This window comes from Dipodomys ordii, unplaced genomic scaffold (genome assembly GCF_000151885.1).
Source record: "Dipodomys ordii isolate 6190 unplaced genomic scaffold, Dord_2.0 Scaffold99, whole genome shotgun sequence".
NCBI lineage: Eukaryota > Metazoa > Chordata > Mammalia > Rodentia > Heteromyidae > Dipodomys > Dipodomys ordii.
In genome coordinates, this window is record NW_012267315.1 from 5,923,297 (window position 1) to 5,943,774 (window position 20,478).

The 20,478-nt window shown below is 37.6% G+C and overlaps 1 protein-coding gene across 1 annotated transcript in view; it reads left to right on the top strand.

Annotated features, from left to right (window-relative positions):
- Ralgapa2 (Ral GTPase activating protein, alpha subunit 2 (catalytic)) overlaps nucleotides 1-20,478 on the top strand; it is a 304,448-nt gene that overhangs the window by 207,921 nt on the left and 76,049 nt on the right. The window contains exon 37 of the mRNA XM_013027112.1: nucleotides 14,993-15,120. Within this exon, the coding sequence (XP_012882566.1) occupies nucleotides 14,993-15,120 (128 nt within the window). The remainder of the gene's footprint in view (nucleotides 1-14,992; nucleotides 15,121-20,478) is intronic.

Here is a 20,478-nt window from a genome sequence, read left to right on the forward strand (position 1 = left end):
TGCAAGAGCCTTTTGGAGGGAAAGTCTGTTTGTTTGGCTTCAGTCCCTGGTATTTAAATTGCATTCCCTAATCAAATGAAAAGGCTGTCCTCTCTATCAGGTTACAGAATCCATGGCAACATTTGGCCTTTTATATCCATAATGTTAGCCTTTTTGTTTGCATCTAAGTAGAGACACCTGGAGCAATGTTAACATTAACCGCTTTAGCATTAATAGCTTCATTATATAAGAATTTCTGATCAGATAGCTGTTACTTTTGTTATATTGCCTCAGCTTGTATTGTTGTCATTTTTTATCTCCCTGCTTGGCAACCAGGCAATGATTTGCAAATTTTTTTGTCTTGATTAATTAAGCAATATAATTATCAGTAACCGTGATGCAGTCTTTGCTCAACAAAGCTTCTGAGAGAAAACAATGGTAAGTCTGTTAGTGTGAATGCATTCCACGCGTCCCAGATGCATGAGGATATTATGGACAATGAGGGGGAAGGCCGCCTGTGAGCGAGGACAAAGGGTGCCACGCAGACTCGACACAGTGCACATACCGCCAGGGACATGCTGCAGGCTCCCTGGGACACAGACGCCTCGTTAGATTACAGCTAGTCAGCAGAGATTAATTCTCAGCCATTTGGTGCAATAATTTACCCATTCCCCAGTCTTATAACTAGTGTTCCTTACTATAAAAGTGAAGGGCCTAGAATCAAAAGGTTTGTTTAGCCTTGTCTACTTTTAGGAATTGTCACCAAAAATCATTATCTTTTAATTTTGTAAATTGTAATGATGCAGTTGCTTTAAGGTGACAGATATTAGAAGACCAGGATTTGCGTAAATTTCAGAAATTGTGGAGAGAGTCAAGGACATTTTAGCACCTGTATGTTTCATATGAATGTAGTATGACTCTGTGGTCTAAATACATTTGCTTTACTGATCTTTGGGCAACCATACTTCACTAAGAATAATTTTAATCCTTTTTTAGGAGGAAAAAAAACACTCATCAGTACACAAAAAGTCCTGCTCATTGGATAGAGTCATGCATATTCAAATTGTACTTTCATTCAGTTGGCCTCATTAATAGCGTATGTAATAATGTAGGGCTATTTGTAAAACAAGCTCACAGGCAGCATTGCTTCCAAGTCCTTTGAAATTTAACATATTTCGCTTTTTCATTCCATACACCTCCCTTAAATATACAAATTATGTGCCTGGCAGAATCCGCCTCCTCTTAATAATACACAGCATTTGTGAAATAGTATGTGGAAGGAGTGTGCATGTGCTTGTGTGCCTACATAAAAACCTCACTTCTTGAGCATTGTATTGAACTTTTGTTTCTTTTTGAATTAAATTTTTAAATGTGCTTCTCAGGATCATTTAATTGTTAAGTTTCTTTTGAAATAAGCCCATCTCCATAAATACTGACACAATAGTCCTTTGGTCATAGAAATGAAATATATTATCAGTAGGGGTGATGTTTTTGTCCTATTTTTATCACCAAGTCAGCTATCCAGAAAAGACTTGCATGTAAGGCAGAGCGTGAGTGACTTTATGGAGTTGGTGAAAACAACCTATTTGTTCGTTAGTAAAGTGATTCAGAAAGCCTCCACACTACAGTGAATTCCCATGTTGCTTTCCCTGTCTTCAATGACTAGAAAGTCATGGAAGTTCGCAGTATTTGCCGGCTTATTGGTGAATATCAGTTTTAATGCTTGGAACATATTAATCTCCAAGCACATTAGTGACTGAATGGTAACCATTTGACTAACAAGTTTGTTCTGAAGTAGCTTTCAGCACAAGCTGTTAAGACTAGAGGAAGTTTTGTGACAGGTTTCCTATCATTGTTTCAACCAGACTGTTACTGTTAGAAATATAAAACATTTACATCCTCCAAACTCTACTTAGTTTACCCCAATAGATATGGGTATGGGAGAAAAACTGATGATGACTCAGTCATTTCTTAGGAATATGAAGAAGGAAAGTGTAATAGGATAGAAGATGAGACCCCAATGATCTAGTTCCAAGGCTGCCACAAGGGAGTAGGTATCTTAAGCAGGTATCTCAAATTCTTTGGACCTTAGGTTCCTCAACTATAAAATTTGGCCTCTCTGCAGTCCTTTCAAGATTTGTAAATGATTCCATTAAATCCTTTGTCCTATATGCCCATACTTTCCTTCATTTGCCCTGACCAATACTCTGGTGACAGTCAAAATGATAGCTAATTCTCTTACAGCTTTATCAACATGAGTGAGTGAGTGAGTGAGTGAGTGTGTGTGTGTGAGAGAGAGAGAGAGAGAGAGAGAGACAGACAGACAGACAGACAGAACCTGTATACATATATGTTTGGGTGTGTATTGCTCTCTAGGATGACACCTAGATTTGGACCTTTCCCTGAACCAAGTTGCCTAAAAAACACTGGCAAAAGGCTGTTAGGCCAAAAGCCACCAGATCTTTTGCACAGATGAGACCAAGGGAAGCCATCTTGGTACCTGTGTTTGAAAGGAAAGGCTTTAAGCTTGTTAGAGTGGCCTCATTACATAAAGTGTATCTTTTACTTTGAAATATGGTTATATAAATTTCTCTTTATTTCATAATATACAATTTTCTTAAACATTTATCTCAATCTCAGTAAAAGTCTTTTTGAGAATAAATAATGCCCTTTAAAATATTCTGGGAAATTCTCGAGGAAGTAAATTAACTTTTAGATATACAGAGAATCATTTATTAAAAAAATAATGCCAAATGACCAGAATTTCAAAAATAGGAATGTATTAAATTAATCACTGTGGCATGTTCCATTTGGATAATTTATCGTTAGTAGCCGTAATATATATTTTAGTAAAGAAATAGTTTGGAGAACTATGTGAAAAGACACCTGTCATTTAGGTGTTATTAAAACCAGATTTCTTCTATGCATTGCCACTTCTAATTAAAAGAATTCCCTGGATGTGGAGGATTTATGTTGTCCCTTTTGTCCAGTTTTCCAAACACTGAGACACCCACAAGAAGTTCTAAAGAAAACTAACATTTATGTTATATGGTAAGCCTCACTAAAATGGAAGAAAATCTATACCCTGTTATTAGCTCCTAGCTGCTATTTTATCTTTTACAGCAACTTGTTTTTGAGAATCCCTTCTCTATTGATTTTCCTTGAAAGCTAACATCTTCTTTCTGTTTATTTTACTTGATACTTGGCATATACAGCTTCCTCTCATTTCATCTATCTTTTCTCCTTTGGCCAACCAGAGTCAGCTATTGTAAATGTACACTGTATGGCAAAGTGTAGTTCAGGCTTTGTGTCAGAAAGCAAGGCAGTTCCTATTCTCTGCTGATCTACCTCAGTAGGAAGGGCATTTGGGGCCCAAGAGATGAAGGGCAGACCCTGCTACACTCCTTCACACAAGGGCACATACTGTTAGCTAGGTCAGGAGATGGGGTATCAGGAGCATATAGGACCCTATTGTAGAAAAGAAACAAGACCTACAGAATTAGAGAGTTTGTCCTTAAAGGTTTGTTTTGTGTCTTATACTTGAAATATACTAGTTTGTTTTTTGCATGCTTTTTTTTAATCACATATTTGCTCCCACTGATTACTAGACTGCTTTTAGGAAGAAGTACACTTAAAGAGTGTTGTTACTAAAGATCGAAGGAGGAAAAGGTTCTTCTTGGTTTGTTTGTATTTGTTTTTTGTTGTCATTGTTGCCTGGATCTGGCAATTTAGTGGGTTTAGACCATGAGTAGCTCCTTAACTTTCCTCTATGTGCTACTTTTACCCCATGTAATATCATTGGGGTCAGGGGAGTTTATATTTCTCATCACTTCTACCCCTATAGTCTCATCCTTCATCATGTTGAACAGCTTCTTTTGTGCTATAGGCACTGAAATCATAATGACCTTGCTCAGCCTAACCTGACCCAATGGTGTACACCTGTGATCCTGGCACTTGGGGACAGAGAATGAAAATCTCAAGATTTCCAGACCAACCTGGACTACATAAGACATGCTGACTCAAAAAAAAAACACAACACATTAAAAAATACCAACCATCCTGTCTATAGGATTTTTAAAAATATTGGTTTAACCTCTGGAGCCCTTTGGTCAAACCCACCAAACAAAAAAGCAACGTCAGCAGAGGTCTGCTCAATACCCCAGGACCATCCATGTGACCATTCTACCTTGACCTTTGAGGCATCTCTATGATGATCTTATCCTGGATAATTCAAATAAGACAGTGAACTTGATTAATAGCCAACAGTTAAAGCCATAGTGAACTGTTGTCCTTCAATCAAGCAGACAAGATAGATCTGTTGAGGCTGCTTCATGTGATAGCCAGTAAACTGGTTGAACAGGAAACATTCCAATTAGAATAAATATTGCAAAGAAAATAAACAGAGTGAAAGGATGCAAAGGAAGAAGGCTGCTAATTTCAGGTGTCTTTCCATCCTGAGGAGAGTTTTGTAGAGTCACTGTTATCCTCCTAACAATAAAACAACAACACTTACAAGTATTGAAGTCACAGGACAAGCCCTTGTTCCCATATTGGGCCAACAGGCAGATACAAAGGATCACACACAATTTACTAGAATTGAGATTCCGGAACAGTAATTACTAAAGGTAGGGCCAGTACTCGGGTAAGAAAATTGTAATTGGCCACTTTCTGGACAACCCTGCAAGGTAAAAAAATAAAAAGTAGGGAGGGTCTTAGGTAGAGCCTCACTTTTGTGAATTTTCCTTCTAAATCCTTGTAAGGTCCTCACAATAAAAATAGAAAATCCCCTCATCCATTGGAAGCAAGATAGGGAAACAACATTTTTAAATCCATTTAAAACATTCCATTCTTAACAAGAGAAGATATGTTAACAAAACCCACATGATATGGGTAAAGAAAAATACCAAAGTCCCTAGCCTTCTTGTTTCACCTATTAAAGGAGAGGGCACAAAAACCAAAACTGAGAAGCACTTGTGAATATCTCAGCAGCTGAGGAGCACAGGCTCATAGGGCTGTAAAACGCTCCCTTCCTCCATATCTTAACTTCTATATCAGTAGGATATAGTATAATAGCTATAGTATCCATAGGATATAATACCAGTAATCAGGATATTGTATAATGACAGGAAACTACAACTTAAAAACAAAGTCTCAGATCTTATAAAAGATCTTATAAATCTGTAGGAAAACTCATAATTTATGGCAGACACTAACTGCAGATTTAAGAAAAACCAAGAACACCAAATAGGATAAATACCAAAATATATACATCTGAGCCTATCCTTTACTGATCAACATGTGAGTTTTAACCTACTCCATTTCCAACCTGGGCCAGTTCACCTCTCCTTATGCAACCTGTTATTCCTCATCTCCCTAGAAGTCACTGTACTGATGCCGAATTTAGTGAGGACATCTGATCGGCATAGCAAACTGCAGCCCAGAACTCCTGGACTCAAGCAATTCTTTGGATTCAGCCTTCCAAGTAGCTGTAGCTGGGATTACAGACATACATCATCGCCCCTGGCTCCTTTACAAAAATAGAGAAAACCAAAAGCAAGAGGAAAATCATGAAGGAAACCTCAGAGGTCTCAGAGGAGCAATGATTTGAGAATTATGTAGGACTTCCTTTCAACAAGTATATAAGAGGGGCTAGGAAGGTGGCTCAACGGTAGAGTGTTTGCCTTGCATTCATGAGGCCTTGGGTTCAATTCCTCAGCACCACATAAGCAGAAAAAGCTAGAAATGGCACTGTGGGTCAAGTGGTAGAGGGCTAACCTTGAGCTGAAGAGCTCAGAGTCCAGGCCCGAGTCCAGGCACAGAGTCCAGGCCCGAAGACTGACCAAAAAAAAAAAAAAAAAGAAGTATGGAAGAGAACAGACTAGTGTACTTAAAGTGAGGAAAGAAAAAGAAAAGAACACCAACCTTGAATTCTATATGCATTGTAACTGCTCTTCAAATATGAAAGAGACTTTATCAAACAAAAATCAAGAGAATTTGGCCAGCATGACTTTCTTGCATTAGATATTAAAATAATGAAAAGAAGGAAAAATATACACCTACATAAAGAAAGGAATAGGTTTAGAGAAGGAAAAATTGAAGGTAAAGTGAAATCTTTCATTTTTCTTATGTTTAATTGGCCTAACAGATAATAGTATGTTTCAAATAGTATCAACAACCATTTAATGATTATGTATTAGAGCTAAGTAATGAATAGTAGCAATGTTTTTATATAAGGTGAGACCAAGGAATTGGGAAAGGTACTTCCACTACCTGGGGTATGGTAGTTTTTGTGTTATTTAAAAGTGAACCTGGGTTAGTTATAAAAGTATTTTCAAACACGGGATAACTCTCTACATGCCCCATCTGCCAGATGTACAGAAGCTCTTCATAAGTACTTTCCTTTAATCTGGTTTGTTTTCTAATTAAATATTACAATATTTCTTACCATTGATTTGGTCAAAGAGATTGTGGTCATTACCGCAATTACTATTACCTTCACAGATCCTTTCTGTACATCTAATATTTGATTATGTATTTTTCTCCAAGAGTAAAGACATGTATTCAGTCATTCCTATCTGACTTTCTAACGTTACCATTTTGGTGTCTGGCCACATAATTTGCAAGGATCACCTAAAAGATCTGTAGCCTCTCCACTAGGTCTGAATTTCTGGTTACATGTAGAGACAAGTGTTAAGCCTCTCATTAAGTAAAGGTGGGAATTTTACCAAGTGCCCCATATTGCATTCATTTGGATTATCAGGACATCAAGTGGAAGAGCTGAGTGTGGGCAAATATAGTAGCATAGAATTGAGAAATTCAGCTGATGATCTCTGCTACACATTCATCCAGTGTCTCACATCAGCTGTTCTGCCTTTTCAGTCATCTGTTAGTGATATTGATGCTCCATATGTTTTCCAATGGATCTGTTCTCAAAGTTCCTTTTTTTTCTTGCATGTCTACTTCTAGGCCTCCCCACTTGTCTGCCTTCTGTTGGTGGCTCCACCTCTGACTTCCTATTTTGCTCATGGTAGTCCCTCAGGAACTCTGTGCAGTTCTTTGTCCTTCTCCATATTCTTTCTGTTTTATTAATTATGCTTTAATTGTTAACTTGCAGAGCTTCCATGTATCACTAACTAGTACTAAATATTACCCTAGCAAAGGCAGCTAGTTCCATCCTATCTTTTTGTTCTTGTTTTATACTGCTTGCCTTACCTGTTTTTCCAGCATGAATTACAGCTAACACTTAGTCATGACCACCTCTGATGCAGGCAAAACCTTCCCCTTGTATTCCTCAACTAGAAAAGGATGCCGTGACTTCAGAATATTTCACCTATATTCTCTCTAAAGCTTTATTTTTCCTTCTTCTTGAATACATAGTTGTAGTTTTATTGCAAGTTACTTATATATAAGAGCTCCAGCTTATAAATCTCTGTATTCCTCCATATCCTCTAATAGAAATTTGACCCAAATAAATAACTATCCAACACATGGCATGTAAAAATCTGTTTTTTATTTTTGGCCCAGAAAGAGTATATGTAGTCTTCAAATTCTTTAGGCAGTGTTTGCTTCGGCAGCACATATACTAAAATTGGAACGATACAGAGAAGATTATTAGCATGACCCCTGTGAAAGGATGACATGCAAATTTGTGAAGTGTTCCATATTTTTCTGCATGGCAAAGGACATAGCTAGCAAGATCAATAAAAAGCCCACGGATTGCGAGAAGATCTTCACTAGCCATACAACAGACAAGGGTCTCATATCTAAAATATACTTGGAACTCAAAAAATTAAATCCCCAACAACAAATCCTCAGAGAAACAATTGCTTGGTTAATAAGTGAACTAAAGACTTAAAGAGAAACTTCTCTGAAGAAGAAAGAAGGATGGCCAATAGACACATGCAGAAATGCTCAACCTCCCTAGCTGTAAAAGAAATGCAAATCAAAACAACACTGAGATACCCCCTCACCCCAGTTTGAATGCCTATAATCAAGAACTGTAATAACAACAGATGCTGGAGGGGATGTGGACAAAAGGGACCCTTATTGCATTTTTGGTGGTAGTGTAAACTTGTTCAACTACTTTGGAAAGTAGTATGGAAGTTCCTCAAAAGACTCCACATAGAGCTCCCCTATGACCCAGCAATCCCACTTTTGGGCATTTACCCAAATGATCACAAACAAGACCACACTAAAGCTACCAGCACAACTATGTTTATAACAGCATTATTTACCATAGCTAAGATATGGAACCAACCCAGATGCCCCTCAGTAGGTGAATGGATCAAGAAAATGTAGTATATATACACAATGGAATTCTATGCCTCCATCAGAAAGAATGACATTGCCCCATTCGTTAGGAAATGGAAAGACTTGGAAAAAATTATACTAAGTGAAATAAGCCAGACCCAAAGAAACATAGGTCCCATGGTTTCCCTTATTTGCATTAACTAGTATATGTCTGAGTCAAGCAGAAAAGGTCAGACAAGTTGATGTTAGGCAAAATTAACCCCAAGATAAGGATTCAAACTTTTTTTCTTTCTTGTGATTGTTTCCAACATATTTATAAGATGATTTCTTTGTTGCTTTGTATGTCCCTCCCCCATGGTATAAGCACTGCTTTAACTGTATTTGTTGTTGGTATAATTTTGTGGAGGGGAAGGGAAAAAATTGTTTACATAGGGTTACAGGTGGAACCATTACAACAATGAGGTGTATAAGACGTTACGTGGAAAAATGAACTTTACAACTTTGGCGGGGGGGGGGGTACAGGAGGTGGAGAGGAGAAGGGATGGTAAGGGGAAGAGGCAACAATGCTTGATAAGAAATGTACTCATTACCTTGCCCATATAATTGTAACCCCTCTGTACGGTATTTTCACAATTTTTTTTAAAAAAGGAAAAAAATTCTTTAGGCAAAATTTTAGAATTCCCTGATTAAAATTTTTCCACAAAAATTATCTTTTTTATTTTAGAGAATAGATTTATTCATTAGACATAGAAATATGTGGACATAAATATGCTCTTTCTCTAAAACCTATCTTACATTCCTCTTAAAAGTTTCACCCTCACCTCAAAACCTGTATGTTTTTCCTACCTTGCCTCTCATTAAGACAGGACTATTTGCAACAAACTTTTAGGATTAATGTGGTATTTGGCTCTTCCAGCCACTTTGTATATCATTGTATTGTTCCTGGGCTCTAAATACATTTGTAGCTGGTATGAGTATAATGTATTCCAAGGGCACTTGTTTCTAAAATGTAGGTAGAGTGAATCTCTCTAAGAACTGAAAAAATTTCACTCCTGTAGGCAGGTGCTTATTAGATAAAAGCTATTTGTATTTGTGTGGTTCTGTGTATAAGTTCTGTGTTTATATTATAGGCATATACATAAAGTCCACATGACACTCAAATTCTAAACCTATGTACTATATTACCTTCCTCTTGTATAATAAAATCAGTGCCAAAAAGCCAGGCACAAAAATCATGGCTAAATTTCCCATGCTTCTGGACTGGGAGGATTAACATTTTGAAAATGATAATACTGCCCAAAGCTATTTACAAATTCAGTGCTATACCCATCAATATCCCAACAACATTCTTTAAGGAAATACAAAAAGCAATTCAAAAATTCATATGGAATAATAGAAGACCCTGAAAAGCAATAACAATCCTTAGCAGGAAAAAATAGTGCTTCAAACTCTATTATAAAGCTGTATTTTATAAAAATAGCTTGATACTGGCACATGAACAGACCTGAGGACCAATGGAATAGAATTGATGACCCAGAAATGATCCCATAGACCTAATCTTTGATAAGGGAGCCAAAATTATCAGATGGAAGAAAGACAGTCTTGTTCAACAAATGGTGCTGGCAGAATTGGCTATACTTGTATAGAGAACTGAAGTTAAATCCACATCACCCTGTACCAGAATCAACTCCAATTGATTAAAGACCTCAAGGTAAAAGCAGATACCCTGAAAGTAGTACACTAAGGGATAGGGGATACATTAGGACTCCTTGGCACAGGGCAAGACCTCCTAAATAAAGATCCAGAAAGAACAAATCAAAGCTGGATAAATGGGATTGCATTAAACTACAAAGGTTCCGCATAGCAAAGGATATAGCTAGCAAGAGAAATAGAAATCCCACAGATTGGGAGAAGATCTTCACTAGCTATATAACAGACAAAAGCCTCATATCAAAAATAACCTAGAGCTCAAAAAATGAATCCCCCCCCAGCACTATTCTTTCTGGACCATACTAAAGCTACCAGCACAACTATGTTTATTGCAGCATTATTTACCATTGCTAAGATATGGAACCAGAATGGATCAAGAAAATGTGATATATATATATATACACACATATTTACATATATACATATGTACATATATAGTATATATATATACACACACATATATATATATATATACACATAAGCCAGGCCCAAAGAAACATAGGTCCCATGGTTTCCCTATTTGCAATAACTAGTATATGTTGAGATAAGTAGAAAAGGTCAAAAGCTGTGTACATATGACCAGATAAAATGATGTTAAGCGAATGAACCCCAAGATAGGGACACAAGTAGTTTTTTCTTTCTTGCTATTGTTTCTAATGTATTTGTAATGTACCATGTGATTATTTTGTTTCTTTCTATGTTCTTCCTCCATGGTATAACCCATGTTTTCACTGTATTTGATGTCAGTGCCCTTCATCTTGTATATACACTTCTCTAATTTGGGGAGGATAAAGGAAAAACAAAATGTTTAAATAGGGATACAGGTTGACCCATTGTAACAATGAGATGCACAAGACACTGTTAAAAAAATGAACTTTACAATTTAGGCGCAGGAGAGGGAGGGAAGGGATGGTAGGGGAAAAACAAAGGAAGAGGTAACAATGCTTGATAGGCTCTATGGTTTCCTTCATTTGTAGTAATTAGTATATGTCTAGGGTAGTCTTAGCAGAGGATCACAATAGCTCAATAGCTATGTGCATATGGTCATATAAAATGATGCTAATAGAAATGAACTCCAAGATATGGAAACAGGAGTTTGTTGTTGTTGTTGTTTTTAATGTACTGTGTGAAGTTATTTTTTTCTTGCTTGCTTTTTTCCTTTGTTTTATCCCGTTTTCATTTTTTTTTATTTTGGTACCCTGTGTCTTGTATATACGTTTATCTGATTTGGGGAAATAACAAAATAATGAGACAAAGGACAAAGGGTAAACCCGTGCAACAACAATACTCACAGAACATTATGTAGGAAATGAACCTTGGGGGGAGGAGAGTTGAGGAGGAGAGAAAATGAGAGAGGAGGTAACAATGTTTGACAAGAAATGTACTCATTACCTTACTTATGTAACTGTGACCCCTCTGTACATTACTTTACAATAAAATAAAAAATAATTCTTAAAAAATAATGGCCATATCTTTGTTATGAACACAAATGGGATGTGTGCCTAACCAAACTGGATAAGGCAAGCCACCCATACTTTGTGTTTATAGTTTCAACTTGGATTGGCTCTTGTAGCCCCACACATGGTGATATTTTGATTCTGGAGCTGTAGGTTACCTGTGAGGAATTTGAACATTGCTTGGAATTCATGTATCTCAGTAAAGTTCCTAAGTGATTAGTTCTTGCATGTCAAATTGAGATTTCCTGTCACTGCATAAGACCCAATAACTACCTACAATGGCATAGACAGTCATGTAACATGAACTTTAAGGTCATCATTTCTCTGCAAAATCCTTTCTTTGTATTCACACCTAGCCTTTCTGATGCCTTCTAGAATGGGTGTAAAAATATCTTAGTCTGGACCCAGGCCTGGGTTTCACTTTTGAAGTTTGTGCTTCCCCCAAGAGCTGTACTGCTGTTAGTCAAGAAGGGCATGGTAGGGTCTACACATGTATTTCCTAACTTGTAGCAGGTAAGAAAAGCCAGTTTATCAAAGGTCATGACAAAATCATAGTTATAGCCAGGCTTTAGTCATACATATGTACATATGGCCATATATACACATACAGCATTTAAATATATGTGCATATACATACAGTGTGTATGTATATGTATATGTGTATATATGTGTGTGTATACTCATGTAGACATACATGAGCTTGATTGTCTATATCTTGAGCCAGAATACTAAAATCTAAGTGTAAGAGGAAGTAGTAGAGCTTCTCACTTTACTCTTGACTCATACTATCTGTATGTATGTAAGTATGTATATGTATGTGTTTGTGTATGTATGTTTTTACCTATGCTAAGGAGTCCTAATGTTGCTCCTATTCCTTTTTTATGGTTTCAGGTATTACATGTATTTGTATATGTATGTATGTGTGATATATCATTCCATTTAGGCTACTATCACTAAAGATTTTCTCTTTATATTACTTGTGAGATCTGTTTCTATAAACTTTATATTTTTATGGCATTATTCAAAAGAATTGACATGTTAATATTAAAATCTCTAGTTCATGAAGATTGTACATCTTTGTATGTATTTTGGTTGTTTTTAATTTATGTGTGCTTTCTTTGGTAGTTTTCAATATAAATGTCTCATCCAGTGTTTGTCTTTTTTTTTCTTTTTTTTTGCTGTTCCTGGGGCTTGAACTCAGGGCCTGGACACTGTCCCTGAGTTTCTTTGTACTCAAGGCTAGAACTCTACCACTTGAGCCACAATGCCTCTTCCAGCTTTTTCTGTGTAGTTTATTGGAGATAAGAGTCTCACATACTCTTCTGCCTGGGCTAACTTCAAACAGCAATCCTCAGATCTCAGCCTCCTGAGTAGCTAGGATTACAGACATGAGCCACCAGTACCCAGCTGTCAAGTGTGTGTGTGTGTGTGTGTGTGTGTGTGTGTGTTTGAGAGAGAGAGAGAGAGAGAGAAAGAAAGTATGTGTGTATGTGTATGTGTGTGTGTGTGTGTGTATGTGTGTGTGTGAGAGAGAGAGTGTGTGTGTGTGTGTGTGTGTGTATGTGTGTGTGTGTGTGTCCTGGGCCTTGAACTCAGGGCCTAAGGGCTGTCCCTGAGCTTCTTTTGCTCAAGGCTAGCACTCTACTACTTGAGCCACATCTCCACTTCTGGATTTTTATGTGATTAATTAGAGATAAGAATCTTTTTAAAATTTTAATTTTATTGTTAAGGTGATGTACAGAGGTGTTACAATTACATAAGTAAGGTAGTGAGTACATTTCTTGTGAAACTTGTTACCCCCTTCCTCATTTTTCTCTCTATGAGATAAGAATCTTAAGGACTTTTCTGCCTAGGTGTGCTTTGAACTGTGATACTCAGATCTCAGCCCCACGAGTAGCTAGGATAACAGGTGTGAGCCTGTCAGTTTTATTCTAATAATTATTTTGAGATGAGATCTTGCTCATGCTGACCTTGAATTCATGATTCTCCCACCTTAGCCAATTTTGAGTTCCTATCGATAACTATTTGGTCATGACACATTCTATGCTCCTCTCCCACACAAAAAGGTACTGTGCAAAACAGTTATTGGGAAAAGTCAAATGACCTACACTGGAGACATGCATTCATTGATTTTGCTCATTTCAGATATTTGTAATTTTCTCTCATTAAGTAGTTATTTGCATTGCAACTATATGCCAAGTATAGAACTGCTCCTTTGGGTATTCCCCTCTTCCATCCTCATCATCAGCTCCTGCTAGATAATTCAGTAGTTAGTAGTTCCCCCAACAGTTCCCCCACAATTTCCCTTTGCAGTATTCCCAACACTGGTCAGATCAGTATCTTTAAAATGTAGATTAGATCCCAAATTCTACTCCCTTAAATTCCCCCAGAAAGTTCTTAAATCCTACACTTCTCTTGTTACCTGCATGGATTCCCTTCTTTTCACTCACTTGGATCCTGACAGTGGTTTCCTTGCTGTTACTTAAGCATACTAATTCCACTTTGCTTTTGTCCTGTGCATTTGTTGTTCTTCTGCTGACAATGTTCTTCTATCAGTTGTTCTCACTGTGGTTAATTTGCCTATTTCCTACAGACATTTATAGAAATGTCAACTTTTCTTTATCCCTACCAACTGTTATGATCCAATTAGAAACACCCACCCCAAAACAGTTTACTACCCTTCTGTTTTCCCACTTCAGAACTTTTACTACTTAACACATTGAAAAAATGTAAACTCATTGAAATAAGGGATTTTTGCATTATCCATTGATACTTCTTAGTTGAATAAAATAGTGCTTCAGGTGTAATATTTTGTGAATACATTAATAAGGAAATGAAAGCATGAATGAATATAAGAGCCAAGGGCCTAGTCCCTAATCTTATGATGCTAACAAACTTGAAATTAATGAATCCAGTTAATAAAGTCCTAAGGGGTAATAAAATGGGAGAAACTAAAAAGAAGTATCATAAACACTTTATAGGATGCCTACATTGTGGGATGGGTCCAGCAAAGGAAAGCCTCTATCAAGAAGAAGCCTTGATCAAAATGAAGTGTGGGGATAATGCAGGATCTTTAAGGCAGAGATGGGAATTAAAAAAGAAGAAGAAGGAAGAGGAGGGGGGGAGGAGGAGGAGGGGAGGAGGAAGGAGGAGGAGGAGGAAAGAAAGAAAGAAAGAGTACTGTATGTAGGACCAGAGAGTAATGGCCACCAATTCCTTTAAGAGTTAATGTATCTCACATTCATGACAAGAATGTTACAGATATTCCAGTTGCTTTCAGGCAGATATGAAGCTAGTCGGGTACACTGAAATATGTCTGTGTACTGTGCATCATCCACGTGATGTAGGCACTTAGAAAGAATAATGCCGTTTCTATACATGACAACACAACTCCTCATAGAGGAGCCTTATATAGTAATCCTGCTTTTCTTGATTTGAAAGCCACATCCTGTGTTCTGTGAAGGTCAAGTCTGCCCAGTGAGTGACAGCCTGTATGTCCATTGAAGCACATAGATGTCAAGCATTTATTCTCCTATCTTTGGCTTGACACTGGTTTTTTAAAAGTAAGTGGTTTTTCTTCTGTTTTGAATCAACAGGTTCCATTTTTTGGGCCTCTGTTTGATGGAGCCATAGTGAGTGGGAAGCTGCTGCCAAGCCTTATATGTGCCACGTGTATCAATGCCAGCAGAGCTGTGAAGTGCCTCATCCCACTTTACCAGAGCTTGTATCTTTTCACTGAAAATGGGTAACCTTTTAACATTCCCAGAATCTAGAGTCCTGGAACATTTTCAAGATGGGTAAGTATTACAAACTGAGTTAGAGGAAAGAGAGAATTTTTTTTAGTCTGCTTTAAAACTAACTGGGATTTTCATACCATTTGTTGCTTTTTATTTATTTTCTGCTCTATTATACTTGAATTTAATTCATAGTTTACTCACATAAGTCTGTACCTGAGAAGCTCTGACTATCATGAGGTACTCATGGCAACTTTCTTAACATTTCTTTAGGTATTTTCCCCAGGTTCAGTCTGTTTCTTTATCCATCCTCTGTGTCATAGGTCATTGTGTATAAAATGGAATGCTGAGCGGAATATAGCAGTCTCATTCAGAGTGCCTCCAGAACCCAAAAGCAAATGAAATGTCCCTAACATATCAAAAAAATGTGGCAAGTGCAAATAGAGTTCTGGGTGGCCAGAGAAATGAGAAATTGCACATGGTGAGAGGAGAGAAGGCATCCTAAATGAAGTTGCATTTGGACTAATTCCATAATCTTCCCTAATCTTTAATTCTTACTCCTTTAATTCCTGATCTTGTCTCTAAAAACAGAATAACTTCTCTAATTTTACTAACATTAATTAGCATGCTATAATCCTTCAAGTATAATCTCTAATTACAAAGAAAAGATTAAGATAGTGACTATATAAAATTGATATTTATAAAGCCATCCAACCTCCTAATAAAAAATAATTGGTAATTGGTAGTGATTAAAAACACTTTGTGGCTGGGTGCTGGTGGCTCACACCTGTAATCTTGTCTACTCTGGAAGCTAAGATCTTGGAATCCAGGTTTAAAGGCATCCTGGGCAAGAAAATTCTGAGACTCTCATCACCAATTAACCAAAAACAAAACAAAAACAAAACAAAACCAGAAGTGGAAAGGTGGCTTCAGTGGTAGAGTGCTAAGCTGGAACAAAAAAGCTCAGGGATAGCATTCCTGAACTCAAGCTCCAGGCCCTGAGTTCAAGCCCTAGGGGGACACACACACACACACACACACACACACACACACACATTTGTGTTTGACATTTCTCAGTACACTTTCCCCAACCTATCTGAATGATACTTTGCTAGTGGGTGTAGAGTGAATGATACATGTAAACAAATACAGTTCATGAAAAATTCCTTTCATTAAAATCCTTGTTGCTTCATTGACTTAAATTCTGCCTTAGACTTGCCATGTGGCAAGTTAGAATTATCATAGAAATTAGTAGTAAAAAAGAGCTATTAGGTCCCATCCTATTAGGTCCCTGCCTTGGAGCCAGGCCACATTATTCCTGCTTGTGTACTCTCTCCACTTTTGGTGGGGAGGTTTGGTGATGGCACTCTCTGCAGAATTTTACACAGCACGTTAGACTTAATCTTATGGCGGCTGTCAGTTTAGCCTTTAGCACGGAGTATTTATTTAGCATGCTTTTAAGGGAGCATGAAGGCAGAAATAAGAGACCTATTCGGTGATTGGCTAGTCCATTTTCATGTCAACTAGGATGATCTGGACATCCATTAAGTCAAGTATGTTGGACTGACAAAAAAAATCACTTAGAAATAAGGAAATACCATTTTATACAAACCCATTATAATTTTTGTCATGTTTCCTTTTCTACCTACCAAAGGGCTCATAAAATATATGTTTTTTATTGTGTTAAACACTGAATTAGTATGGCATCTTCGGAGTAGTCAGGTTTAGGGAAAACAATATTTTTTTTAAGTTTAAAGCACATATCACTTTAAAAACTTTTCAAGGAATTACATCAAGACTAAAGCTATTGATGTGGATGAGGGTTAATAAATTCTATACTGTATATATGTGCCAACCTCAATTATTAATAGCTAACAATTCCTTTAATGTGTTGTTAAAACACACAGATCCACACATATTTTGGCAAAGTCGAAATCCATTTGATTAGGCCATAGCTGCACATACCCGGAATTTACTGCTTCATTGACACATCTTAAACTTGAATTTTGAAAAACACTAAATAACCTAGCAAATCTAATTATGAGTGTCTAAATTTATCCATTTATCAAACAAATAGTTCCTGTGGACTGTCTGCTAAGAGCTGGGACTACAGCAAGGAACAGACCAGGTTCTTACTTAAATGCTTCACAAAGAAGACAAACAAAGGAATTGAGGATGTTTTGTGAAGAAATGAACCAGAGAGTTGGGGTGAACAAGGGACAGGGAAGCAAGGAGGTCTCTCCAAGTACAGAGTGTCTGGGCAAAGACTGGAGGATGAGACAAGCTGTTCTTAAGAAAGAGTGGCAACATTCAGACCAGAGGATACAGAGTCAGTATTCCTGAGTGGCAAAATTATGTTTTCTAGGTACAATGCTCAAGTTAATCAGGATTCTTGTGACAGCCCTTGAACTAGCTCTTGGCAGTCATAAAGAAGCCTCCTTGACTCTTTCTCCTTGAGAAGTTCTCATCTTCATACTGCATCCTGGAGTGAACAGCCAGGACTAGCTGAGGAGGAAAACAGTGGAAGGAGTTTAGGGGCTCTCTAGCCAAATGCATGCAAGCCCCCTAAGGGTTCAAAAGATTAGCAATGCCTTGGACTCTCTACCTGAGTGTCTAGAGTTGATTCCCTTCCTAGGGCCTAGCAGTATATTCCTTGGTAAAACTGTATTGTATATGAATCAAATCAACTGAGAAGGAAGCAGTTTGTGTACACTGCCCAAGAACAAAAGTTTAATTAAGGGACCAAAAAAAAAAATCTGAACCAGATGCTCATGCTTGTAATCTGAGGTACTCAGGAGGCAGAGATCAGAAAAATCAAAGTTCAAGGCCATCCCAGACACAAAAGTTAGCAAGACCTCATCGTAGTAAATAAACTAGATACATAACTAGAGGCATTAGTATGAGGATCACATTCCTAGAAAGTCAGGCAAAGATGCAAAGACTCTAACTTCAAAATAACCTAAATAAAAGGGCTGGAGGTGTGGCTCAAGTGGTAGAGTGCCTACCCTAGTTAAGGGTGATGTCCTGAGTTCACATTACAATATTGCCCCTGTTCTTACCTGTAGCCTTGAGATATTAACTAGTTTTGAGTGATAACAAAGAAAAGAAAACTCCATTTTTTATAAGCAGCCCTGTATCTACCATTTTGTTTCTAAATTTAGATTGTAATTGTTAAGTAAGACATATTTTCAAACTGCTAATTTTATCTCTTTCACTACCTTTCTGGGCGACAGATTGACTATTCTGTGAATAAAGGTCATTCTAAGCTTAGTGCTTGTGGGCTCATGCCTGTATTCCTAGCTACTTGGGAGGCTGAAATCTGAGGACTGTGGTTCAAAGCCCAACTGCCCACCAGAAAACTAGAAGTGGTACAGTGGCTCAAAGTGGTAGAGTGCTGGCCTTGAGCAAAAAAAATTCAGTGTCAGCATCCAGGCCCCAACTTCAAGCCCCATGACTACCAACACCAACAACAAAATCATTCTGTTTAGTTCACTTTTACAAATCCTTTACAGAGGGAACACATGCTTTTTTGTGTCAAGCATACATAGCCAGGCATTGAACCCAATGACAAATGAAGAAAAAAGTCAGTGGAATTACTTTGGAAGAGTTTTGCTTACCTCCTTGTCCCCTCCTAGCTAACAATTGATATTTAATTGCTATAGAATAAGGTTAGTTGTGATTCAGGTTAATGTAAGACTTGACTAGAAATAGAAATGTTGACAATTAATGTGCCAATTTTGTTCAGTGATATTCAAAGAAATACAGCATTTCTGATTAAGCTGTCTATTGGGGGAGGGGGCATTACTGAAACAAAATTGCTTGTTTTTTGGATTATTTTTTCTGAACAGCAAATCTAGCTTAGAGTCAATATCAAAGGAGTTCTTGTTTGGTGTTCTCTTGGCTAACTGATCAAACAGTTGGAACTATGTAGCAAAGGCCCATAGAAGACTGAAAAATACCATTGTCTTACATGGTCACACAACACCAAATGTGAACACAGTAGGGCTGTGTTGGGAAGGCACTCTCTGTAGGGTGCTTTCAGCCTTGCTTCTTTGTCCTTCCTGGGTTTTCCTGTAACTTCCCCCGTGGGCTAAAGCAAATCTGTTATGTGGAGCCTTCATCCCTGTGGCCACGGCTCTTCTGGATGATGAGAGCCAACTCACCTACCATCTGCCTTCTCTATCCCTCATGGGCATGCAGAAAGCCTATTCCTATGCCTAGAGCATGGCAAATGGGAAGCTTGCCACGTGTTATGTTTACAGTTTCCAAGCCAACTAAAGATTCCAAAATGAAGCCCTGGTCGGCTGATAAAAGTTTCCAAAACCATTTAAGCCAGGGCTTTCATTCCCCTTGTCAGATAACTTGTTTCAGGGAAAAAGTTGTCTCACAATATGTGGCGTGCCCATTAGGAGCAGTTCACCCTGAACCAAACAGATGGTGGCTTTTTAAAATAAATGTCCACTTCAATAGAACAATAGTCTCAATGCCATTCATCCTCTCTAGTAGCTAGAACTATCAGCATTTGGTGGCGAGTCCTGGGCTGCCTAAGAAAAAGTGATTTTGTGCCTCATTCTTTCACAAATGAGATTTACTTTCATTTTCCATTAACATATACATTTGATTGTACCAAAGTTTCTCTCATATCCCTCAAAATATAATTTCTAAATTCTGATCCCAATTTATAATATCTTCACAAATGACCTCTCCCCATAAAGATCTGACAACCCTGTTTGTTTCTTCTCCAGTGGGTCTTTAGTTCTTCCTGGACAGATCTTTCATTTCTCCTATTCATCTCCATGAACCTTAGAAAAGAAGTTTTACCATACTATATGTTGTATGTTGCCATTCAGAATTAGTCATGCATTTGTCCATGTTTAAAGAATTCCTACAATATGCCACTCACTGTCCTGAACATTAGGAATTGAAATATGAATAAGGTATTTCAAAAGAGAGGACAGTTTTTGCTTACGAACCAATCTTTAAGGAGCACATCACTTTTGAAAATGACAGCTGCATCCATATGTCAAGTGTAGGATGTGCACATGTACACACAGGCACACACAGAGAACATAGCGGTGATAAAAGCATTTAACGGGCTGTGAATGAGTTCTGAAGGGAGGAGCAGGGGCCAAGAGGCGCTGATTTATGGCAGTGGCAAGGGGATGGATTGATACCTACACAGGATATGAACTGATTCAGTGCTAGGTTTGCTGGAGATAGAGGGTGTCAAAGAAAAGTCGTAGATAGAACACTGTAGAGTATTTAAAGGTAAAGGATAGATTTAGAAGGAAGGAGATAGGGGCAAAGAAAAGGGGAGCTTGATTTCACAGGAAAAAAAAAAGGATGAG